This window comes from Jatropha curcas, chromosome 7 (assembly GCF_041381405.1).
Source record: "Jatropha curcas cultivar XTBG-Jc1 chromosome 7, XTBG_Jcur_1.0, whole genome shotgun sequence".
Lineage (NCBI taxonomy): Eukaryota > Viridiplantae > Streptophyta > Magnoliopsida > Malpighiales > Euphorbiaceae > Jatropha > Jatropha curcas.
In genome coordinates this window covers 14,953,650-14,965,040 of record NC_143157.1, presented here as the reverse complement: position 1 = coordinate 14,965,040, position 11,391 = coordinate 14,953,650, and the positions used below count along the sequence as shown (strand labels likewise).

The window sequence follows — 11,391 nt, the reverse complement described above, 5'->3', positions numbered from 1 at the left end:
AAAACACTCAAACCTTAACTTTGGTTGTCGCAGACCATAAATTATCATTTCTTTGAGCGATTTGATCAAGGGAGCGATAAAATAAAAATCGAAATAGCAGAATGAATTCATGGTGGTAGAACGAATCGTGCTGATAACATGTTATAAAATAATATAAAACTAGAGAAGAAAGAGAAGGAATAGAGAGCAAAATATGAGAGAGAATACGAGAATGTTATTATTATTGATGAGAAGCCACATATATATATAGTTACATAAGTAGAACCCACAAGTTAAGAAGATAGAATTCGCAATAATTAACAATACAGACTTCTAGCCCATATAAGACATCTACTTCATAACATTTTTAAGATGTATTTTCCAGAAATAAACAAAGTCTAAAAATCAGATAATTGTTTCTCATGACTAACTATTCAAACGGACTTCTATAGAATATATTGAAGTAGCACTTGTTAATAACATATTACAGCCAAAAAGTCAAAAAAGATTAACTCCTTCCCCTTCAAGTTAATGAATTACACTGAGCAAGATAAGTTGTACATTAGGGTGAATACAGACTGAACAACAGAAAGCTACAAAATAAATTTCCCATCATATCCAGCACCAAACCTTAGCTAAGAGCAAGCATTAGTAATTTCAAATTCCTCTGCTAGAAAATACAAACATGAACAGGCCTTTACCTGAAGGAAGCCTTTGAATGGAACTCAAATCCATGTGAAAAATATGTTAGCAAGGCAATCGAGAAAGACCGTTTGCTTGTATACTCGAGCTAGGTCGTAATGCAAATCTATCCCTCCTTTTGAATCCTCTTGTCCCTTATGGGTAGTTCAACTGGCTTCTGAGCTTCATGTGGATGATCTGGACCCTTGTATACCTTAAGGTGGTTGAATAATGCTCTTCCAAGCTGCAGGAAATAGTCATCAACAATAGCAGTTCAATTGGGCAAAAAATATGCCTGTTCATGAGGGCAGAATAGAGTAGAAAAAATCTAACCTTAAAAAGCATAAATTTAACAAATAAATGACCAAATATATGGAAATAGATGTAAAATGTCTTATATTACGTCAAGGTGATATAATTTATTTCCAAATTGGGCCCCCAAAAACATGTAGGAAAGGATAAAAAATTAATGTCTCTATGCACAAGGCTCCTCATATTGTGGAAAAGGAGGAACATCAAATCAATGTAAATAGACTCGTCCTTACAATGCAAAGAGACTGTTTCTATAGTTTGAACTCAAAACTTCTAATTCACGATAGAATAATCTTATCCTTCCACTAATGCTTACCCTTAGGAAGTGGGACAGTATAGGAACTTGAAATGGCAAAGCACATCATAAAATACAAAGAATTAGAATCATATTATGCATTCTAATATTGAGGGATTGCCTTCCCTTCCGAAAAAAATATGGCAAATTTTGACAAGTAAATCAGAACATCTTGCCACATCAGGCATCAAACATATATTAAGTCGCACTATTTTAATGTAGTGGAGAAAAAACAAATCTTCAACTCATCCAGTGCAAATTTATCGAAGACAGATCCTCACATTACTATACTACCAGTTAGAAAATGGGAAAGTTTCATGATGGTCGTTCCTATCTTTTTTTCTGTACTCTATTTTTCTATTTGTTCTTTTGACAAGTTAATTTTATCAGACACCTTACATACTGGAAAAGAATTTTTCCCAAGGCAACTTAAGATGCGAGATAAGTATGATCTAATAAAAAGGGCACTCCCAGCACAAAATGTTCATTGCTTTGCAAGAGACTGGGGAAGCTCATCTATCATAAGATACATTCCCCAAGCTTTTTTGCAAAGCAACTATTTCCACGATTCAGACCTGTGACTGTAAGGTAACATTACAGTTGCACCAACCCTCATAACCAGTAAAAACCACATTCACATTTTGGAATTTCAGACACCCTTAGCCCCACTCAGTTCAGGACATTGGAGTTTCAAAAGAGAATATAAAAGGCACATATTTGAGGGACAGAAAAGAAGAAACACACTTAACTTGTCAAACAAGCCAATTGGGGTGAGATAAAATGTCCTTTCAAATCATTATCCTATCAAACTAGCCATCAAGATCATCAAGATACTATCTCCACAAAATGCCGCTAATGAGTAATAAAACTGCTGTAGATTCATTTTCATTTCAACCCTTTCCATACATAAACCTAAATGAGGAGTTAATGTCCAATCAACCCTCCAAGAAATCATCACCTTCTGCAATACTCAACATTCCCACACATAAGGGATTCCACTTACACATGTAGTTAAACAAGTCTTCACAAGATCGTATAACTTGTCCTTGATCTTTCTTTGCATATGCATTTCCATGTCAATCTGGTATGGTTCTATTTTAGCTATAATGAATTGATAAGTATCATATAATTTGACAATTTATTCATTATTTTATTTAATTACTGTTATTACATACTAGATACTCTATTGCAACCCAAAAAAAAAAAAAAGACCCCACTGCAATGCTCCTTCATATAAAAACTAAGGAATGAAAAACCTGTTTAAGGTATAAATAATCATATTGAGTTAGAACTTCAAAACTTACCCTCCCTTTAGGAAGCATGCCTCGAACAGCATGTTCAATAATTCTTTCTGGAATCCTCTGTTGTAGCTGATCAAATGTCTCCACTTTCATGCCACCTGGTCTTCCTGAATGCCTTCTGTATAGCTTTTGGGTCCTTTTCTTCCCAGATACGGCAACCTTCTCAGCATTCACCTTATCAATCAAAAGTTTCAGATTTAACATACTTAAATGGTGACTAATGCATGTCTGAAAGCCTATTACAAGAGCCCACATTCTGTGAAACAAAATAATGTATAAACCATCATAACCTTTAGAAGAACATAGAACACTGTCTGACCAACTGAAAAATTAAAATTTTTTGACTAGTCAATATTAAAATTTTTATCTCTAGAAGTAGGAATAACCATGTGATAAATAAGACAACCACATTTTCAGCAAGGATCTTTAGTGCTCAAAGTAAAGCACAATATTTTGAAAATTTTAAATTCTCTACTTATAGTAAATATCTAGAGATAACACCAAGCGATATTGCCAGTCCAAGAAGGAGTCATTAAGTAGACAAATATTGCAAAAATTGTTAAGTTATGAGTTTTAGACTCAAGCCAAACCCTTAACTCAACTTTGTTACACTTATTTTCAAGATCAGGGAAACAAATAAGCAGGAGAAATATTGAGATAATCCAATATAACATTCTTAAGAAGATCATATAATACCCAACATCCCCGATATTTTAAATTAAAGTCTCTAAATGTACTAAGGTACTAAAAAGAAACATTGTATAACAACAAACAACACCTGTTTTCTTCCTTAACCAACTACATAAAAAAATTCAGCTACCAATACTTTGAGCATATAATATTATCAAGGATGGAAAGAAGCAAGAAAGCTTTCTAGCTGCATATGACATTAACCACAAGGATAAAATCATAAAATGGCAACAGCTTGATGCAAATAGATTTTTGTATTAAAACAAATTTTAATGATTCAATTGCTACAAGCAATCCCCAGATCAACTCACGCCCACCAACTTGAAATAACCAGTACTTACAAGAAATTTATGGTTATTAAAACAAACTCGCGTATTAATAAGAATCACAGACAGAATATGGTTATTATATAAGTAATTAAGCCTCAAAGCCATACTAAATTAGTTTGAACCAATAGAGCTCCAAATATGGAATTGACACACACTTTCAATTGACAAAGAGACTCAGAAAGAAACAAAAATCTAGAAAAAAAAGATTATATATCAAATAAATCTTCAAACTCATTAAAATATTTGCAGATATTCATCATCTGTAGCAAAGGCAATCTAAATTCCTAATTGCACAAACTACATACCACAATTACAAACGCCCCCATGTCCACACTAGGAGTATAGGTGGCCAAATTCTTCCCACGGATATAAATGGCAATGGTGGATGCCAATCTCCCAAGAATTTTGTCAGTGGCATCAACAACGTACCAAGGTTTATCTGTGTTGATATGGTCTGCAGCTTTAGGATACCAAGTCTTATTCCAAATGTCCTGCAAAAACAAAAACCAACATCATCTATTTATGCATTCATTCCCTGAACTCCATTACAAATGCAAGAATTAGAGCAGGTAAGGTTTTCATGGACAATATATATAAAAAAAAACCAGAAAATAAAAGAGAAGACAGATACAGGGCCATTGATCTCATTCTCCTCGAACATCCAGCGTTGATCAAGAGGTACACGAGCAATGGCGGTCTCTTCCTTCTTTTTCTGAGACCGAACCACAAAATTGCTGCTGCTCCAACTACTAAAAGGAAATTCTGTCCGTACACATGGTTTTTTTACCAATGAGAATCCCACAGTAAACGGACTGCAACAAATGGCATCTTTTCTTGCACAAGAAAAATAAGATTTTGGTGCACTTGGAGTAGTCGAAGAAGAAGAAGATGCGGAGGATAATAGCATAGCAGGAGACTGTGCGCACAACAGAGCCATTCTCCCTTTCTATCACTTCAGCTTCTGTGTATCTTCTCTTTTCGTTATGTTCGCATCGGTACTGGATAAGATTTCATTTTGGTTATTTCATGGTTAGGGCTTAATAAGAGTTTGGGCCCATAGATTATTGGATGCAATGGGCCGATCTATCTAAGCCCAATTATTAAATGTTGACCCGGAATTTCGATTTTATTCCCAATTCAGTTATTTTTGAACCAGTACTAGTCTACGTTCAGTCAGTCGATTTCAAACCAGTTTCGATTTCAGTATCGGTTCAGGATTAAGGTGGATTTCAATTCCAGTTCTACTCGTTCCTTTTTCTTTTTTTTTTTTTTTCAGAAAGAAAATTAAATTAAAAAAAAAAAGAGAATATTATATACAATATTAAGAAAATGTGAATAACTATAATCTAATTTTAAAAATATTGCATATTTATTCTTTTTACTCATTCAATTTTTTATTTATTTATATAATATTATATCATAAATTTTTATTTAGATCAAAATAAATATAGTGATTAATTAAAGCTGTTTAGTAACTTTGAAATTCAACTTTTATTATTTCTGTATTTCAGTGCTGTATTTATTTACAAGAATTTGTAGTTATACAAACTTATCTTAAGATACAGTTAGTTACAACAATATAAAATATACAGTTGGTATCTTTATCAGGGCTTCTCGATTCGAGCCTTATTGGAGAATGATCGAATTGTTAAATGAAACATTAGAGCTCGATGTCGCGCTTTGGAAAGCGGTTTTGTTAAGATATCAGCGAGTTGATCATTGGAACAAGTGAACTTGACCTGAAGCTCCTTTTTTTGTACTTTGTCACGTACAAAATAAAAATCAATCTCGAGATGCTTTGTGCGCGCATGAAAAACTGGATTTACTGACAAATATGTAGCACCAATATCGTCACACCATAGATTAGGTGTATTAACAAAATGAAAGCCAATATCACGTAAAAGCGCTTGGATCCATGTTAATTCAGTGGCAGCTAATCCAATGGCTCTATACTCCGCTTCAGTGGAAGAGCGAGCAACAGTCTGTTGCTTTTTGGAATTCCAAGATATAAGATTTTGACCCATAAAATTTGCATAATCGGTGGTGGATTTTCGATCATCAAGACTGCTTGCCCAATCAGCGTTAGTATACACATTCAAATCAGTATGAGTGGATTTTCGAATGAGAAGTCCGTAATGTACTGTCTCCTTCAAGTACCTTAAGATGCACTTGACTAAACTCCAATTATCATTGGTAGGAGCCTCAAGAAACTGAGAAGCTTTATGAACAGAGAAACAGACTTCTAGTGTAGTTAAACTAAGATACTGTAGACCACCCACAATACTACGATATAACGTAGGATCTGAGAACAAGGAACTTCCAGTCGATGACATTTTATCTCTTGAGACAGCCAGTGTAGCAATACCTTTGCAATTTTCCATTCTAGCCTTTGTCAACAAATCCAATATATATTTTTGCTGTGTGAGAAGTAGGCCTTCAGGCAACCAATGTGCTTCCATGCCCAGAAAATAATCTAACCGCCCAAGATCTTGAAGCATAAATTCTGCCTATAAACAGGCCATTATTCGCTACATCTCACTAAGACCAGTGCCTGTTAATATTATATCATCAACGTACACTAATGCAAAAAGTATGACATTGTTTTTAGCATAGTGAAACAATGATGAGTCTGCAGGTGAAACACAAAAGCCATGAAGAATCAATGCAGAATGGAGTTTCTTGTACCATTGTCGTGGTGCTTGGCACAAACCATAAAGAGAACGGCAAAGGCGAGATACATGGTCGGGCTTCATTTTGTCTTGGAACCCTGGTGGTTGTTCCATAAATACTTCGTCCTCCAAGTCACCATGCAAAAATGCATTGGAAACATCTAATTGTTTAACCACCCAATTTCTAGAGACAACTAGAGACAAGATTACTCGGATGGTAGTTGGTTTAACAACTGGTGAAAAAGTCTCAAAATAATCAACACCGGGGTGTTGATGAAACCCCTTTGCGACTAGCCGAGCTTTGTGACGATCAATACTACCATTAGCTTTTTGTTTGATTCGAAAGACCCACTTGCAACCCACAACATTCTATGCAATACTACAAGGAACCAATTCCCATGTACCAGTTTGTAATAATGCATTTAATTCCTGAATCATAGCATCTCACTAATGGGAGCATTTAATAGCCTGCATATAACAAGTAGGAACCAAAGTTGAAATTGTAGCATTATGAGACTGCGGAGACCACGGAATTTTGGGCTTTAGTTTTCCAGTTTGCTGTCTTGTCACCATTGGATGCTCTTTTGTGCATTGTTGGGTGGTGTCAATAACAGAAGATGAAGGCAGTGGCAGTGGAAGAGAGACTGCTTCTGGTACTGCAATTGCGTGTTGAGCAGATGAAGGAGAGGTTGGTTCGGTGGGAGCTTAAGAAGTTGGTTCGGTGGGAGTTTCACTTAGTGAAATGGTGGGCATTGAGTTAATGCTGGGGTCCTGTTGGTTTAGTGAAACGGTGAGTGCAGGTTGATTGGTATGATGTGGGCTTTTTGAACTAGGTGAAGGATTTGTTGTGGTTTGTGTAGTAGAGAGGTTATTGGTGCTGCGTTTTGGTTGAGCACCCAAAAGTCCAGCAACTTGTTGAATAGGTACAGGAGGTAATGGAATTGCAGTTGGCTGAGGTGGTGCAGGTTCTCTCGTGCCAGTATCATCTAGTTTCTGGTAGAGGAACACCTGCTCAAAAAATAAACATGCCGTGAGATAAAAATACACTTAGTGGAAAGCTCAAGACAAGTATAACCTTTGTGAATTTCGCTATACCCCAAAAAGACACAACGAGAGGATGTAGGTGCCAATTTATGTGGTAAATATGGTTTAAGCCAAGGATAACATAATGAACCAAACACTCGTAATTCATCATAATTGGGTTTCACCGAAAATAAAAGCTCATAAGGTATTTGATTGTGAATGTTCGGTGAAGGCAAGCGATTAATGGTATATGCAACAGCGTCAAAAGCATAAGGCCAATATGAATATGGAACTGAAGCATGGTGTAATAAAGCACGACCCAATTTGACAATATGTTTATGTTTTCGCTCGACACAACCATTTTGTTCAGGTGTGTATAGGAATGAAACACATTGAGTAATCCCATGCTCTTTGAGATATGTGGTTAAAGATCGAAACTCACCCCCCCCCCCCCCAATCAGACTGAAAGCTTTTTATTGGAAGACCAAAATATGTCTCAACTAATTTACGAAATTGAACAAATACTGGAAAAACATCAGATTTTTGCTTTAGAAAATACAACCAACAATATTTACTAAAGTGATCATAGAAAATGACGTAATATCAAAAACCATCGACAGAAACAACAGGCGAAGGCCCCCAAACATCGAAACAAATTAACTCAAGAGGTTTCTTTGCATGATAAACAAAATCAGGACAAGGAAGTTTATGAGACTTGCTCACATTACAAGCATGACAAAAATCAAACTGCTTATGAGAATCAACAGAAATTTTATTAATCGTAAGAACATGCTTAACAATACGAATATTTGCATGACCCAAACGCTCATGGCATAACGACACAGTTGCAGGAAATGTTGTAGGTGAAAGTGAGCGAACAGATTGCATAGGAAAAAGATAGAGTCCATCTTTACTCAGGCCTTGGAATAGCACCTGCCTTGTGGGGATATCCTTCACAAAATAAGAGTTAGGAAATAATTCAATAGACGCATTATTTTGTGAAGTAAAAGCAGAAACAAATAGTAAGTTAGTAGTGACATGTGGTGAATAAAGAACATCATTGAAAACAAAAGAACGACCATTAATATGAGAAATAGTGGAACCACGAGAAAGAATCGGAAGATTTTTACCATCTGCAATTGTTAGCGCAGTATAATCATGCACAGGCATTGGCCGAGCAATGTTCTCCTGATTAGCAACTAGATGATAATTGGCACCAGAATCCACTATCCAGTTTTGGTTTGGTTTAGGTTTAGCTTTGGCAACATTAGCTTGAGGTGAGGTTCGAGGTGAGGGGCACTGCCTTGCAAGATGGCCATTGCCATAAAACATACAAGACCACCACCGTTTGAATTTGGACCAGAAGATTGACCATATGCATTGCGGCCAGAATAAGAATTGCCATAAGATTGACCATAGGATTGACCATATGTACTTTGGCCAGAATAAGAATGTCCATAACCACATCCTTGTCCACCACGACCACCACGACTATTTTGACCTCCATGTCTAGAATTACCTCATCCACCACGGTTTGTATTGCTATAATGAGCAGTCGGCAAAACGGTAGAAGTAATCTAGATGAAATCAAACTTGAGTTGAATTTCTTCACTTAAAAGAAGAGTATATAATTCATCAAAGCTAACTGGAGAATTGCGTGCTTCTATAGCTCGTTTAAAAGGACGATATTCAAGACCAAGTCCCTCAATGACATCACAAACTAAAGCCTCGTTAGGAATGGAAGTGTCTAACGCACCAAGCTGATCATTCAAAGAACGAGCTTTATGCATTAATCATCAATAGTGTCATTCCCATGTGACAGATGTTTCAATTGCTTTCGAAGTTGCTGGACTTGTTACCGAGCACCAGTAGAATAAATCACAGCCAACTTGTCCCATGCATCTTTTGCTGTTTTGCATCTTATAATTTGATGCATAATTGACTCCGAAACAAAGCAGTTAATCCAACTCCTAACAATCTGATCTTGAGCAAACCAATCAAGGAACGCTGGATTAGAATCACCATTGGGCAAATTCTGAGGCAGCGCAACGATAGAACCGTCAATATATCCAGACAAGCGATAACCATGGAGCAAAGGCAAAATCTGAGCCTCCCACAGTAAATAATTGGCTGAGGTAAGCTTGATTGATAGAAACTGTGTAACATTTGGTATTTGAATAGAAGGAAAGGGAGAAGAAGAAGAACTTGATGTAGTAACAGAAATTAAAGACTGTTCTGTGGCCATTTGTTTTCGTAAAATACAGAAGAACACGAGAAAAACGAAGATAGAAAAACGAAAGAAAGAAAAGAGACCAGATGCCGTAGGGCTTTTGGCTCTGATACCATAAAGCTGTTTAGTAACTTTGGAATTCAACTTTTATTATTTCTGTGTTTCGGTGCTATATTTATTTACAAGAGTTTGTAGTTATACAAACTTATCTTAGGATACAGTTAGTTACAACAATATACAATATACAGCCGATATCCTTATCATTAATTTATATTATACTTATAATTCTGCTTCTTATATGATTTCAAAATAAAGTTCAACACTATCCATGCATGTAATCCTTCAATCCCTAATTTATATATATAAATTCTTGAAACCCTTATAGGTGCCCAGAAAGAAAATCAAACCATCACTCACTTCCTAACCTCCTGCCTCAACCTTAAACGAATAAAACAATCATGTGTAATTACGCACACACTTCAGTTCAATTTATGTTATCATTTATCTAAAATTCATTATACCTATAAATGCACAATTCTATAATATCACCTAACATATATATATAGTAAATTTACTTCCTATCTTAAAACAAAAAAAGTAAAATACATAGCATTAGTTATTGTTTATGTGTATATATCTATTGAATTATGAATTTCAAGCTTAATTAAAAGAAGAAAGTATATGAACAATATAATATATAATATGAAAGATACTTTCTTAATAATTTAACAATTATCTTTAAAAATATATTAATTAATTGTACAACAGGTAAAATAAACATTCAATCAAAATCTTTTAGAAAGACAAAGGACCTAATGAATAAATTTGCCCTGAAACTATCGCTGATTCTCCTGGTGGTCCCTGAATTTTGCGGGGATATTATCGTGACCCTGTACAAATAAATCCTTCAGTAACTATATCCCTCGCCATGTAGGATATAAAGAGCGTGCATCCAAATGCGTTTAGGAGAGTGAGAATTGATTTTCTCAATTTAGGTAAGTGTCCAATGTGGCATGACCAGTGGTCATGATTGTCAAACAACTTAATAAGCTTTGTTCTTTACCAATTTCTCTCTCCAAAATTGATCTCAGAAACCATTTTCATCCCTTCCCTCTTTCAACTGATTTTATTTCTCCAACTACAATCGGTTTGAAAAGAGAAACATTTGCGAAGAAATTAAAAACTTAGATTGAATAAATTTCTTAGCTTCTGATAGATTTTCAAGCAAAAAACAGCCACGAATCAAATCAGTAGAAATAATAACATTAAGCTTAAACTTATGCTTTAAACTATAAAAAATTGAGTTTCACTACCTCTTTGTTTCTTACACAAAAATACTAATAAAAAAAATATCATCAGGCTTACAAGTATAATCCCGTTCGATTAAATTGCTTGTTTTTTCTATAGTTAATCCAACTTGAACGGAGCGATGAATGAGAATCGCAAAGGCATCAATCGATATTTATAGCTACCATTGAATCAATTACACTCCAAGCTAAATCAAATTGCTTGACCTTACCAGTGAAAGAGACCCATCTCTTTGTAAGATTTCAGGGAGTGAGCGAAATCCATCCTGAGAGGTGGTCCAATCGAAGAGTGCAAGGGTTTGGATGAAAGGGGATCAACAAATCACATTTTTCAATGACGCTGTAGGTGATGGAAGGGGGAGTGGAGGTGAAGATTTGAGAGAAATCAAGTTTTGATTTTTGCAGTAGTGATATTTGATTAGAGAGTGAAATTTGTCGATTAAAAAGCTTTCTTAAGTAGATAGAGCAATTTTTTCTTCATCGAAAGGAGAAGAGGATTGTGAAGATCAGAAAGATTTGATGAAGCACTAAGAGAAAGAAGAAAGAGACAGCGGTGGTAAACACAAACTTAGTTT

At 35.4% G+C, this 11,391-nt stretch overlaps 1 protein-coding gene across 1 annotated transcript; it reads right to left on the bottom strand.

Annotated features, from left to right (window-relative positions):
- Nucleotides 1-406: 406 nt before the first annotated feature.
- Nucleotides 407-4,588, bottom strand: EMB1473 (Ribosomal protein L13 family protein). Its single transcript, XM_012213119.4, has 4 exons — nucleotides 4,219-4,588; nucleotides 3,893-4,078; nucleotides 2,572-2,742; nucleotides 407-904 (listed from the first exon to the last, which is right to left on the bottom strand). The coding sequence occupies exons 1-4, from the start codon at nucleotides 4,522-4,524 to the stop codon at nucleotides 788-790; spliced, it is 780 nt and encodes a 259-aa protein (XP_012068509.1). The 5' UTR covers nucleotides 4,525-4,588; the 3' UTR covers nucleotides 407-787.
- Between the last annotated feature and the right edge of the window lie 6,803 nt (nucleotides 4,589-11,391).

Coding starts and splice junctions, on each gene's coding strand:
- EMB1473 (XM_012213119.4), bottom strand. CDS start 4,524: ATGGCTCTGTTGTGCGCACAGTCTCCTGCTATGCTATTATCCTCCGCA. Junction 4,079..4,218: donor AGAATGAGATCAATGGCCCT/GTATCTGTCTTC, acceptor TTGTTTTTGCAG/GACATTTGGAATAAGACTTG. Junction 905..2,571: donor GCATGCTTCCTAAAGGGAGG/GTAAGTTTTGAA, acceptor TATTTCCTGCAG/CTTGGAAGAGCATTATTCAA.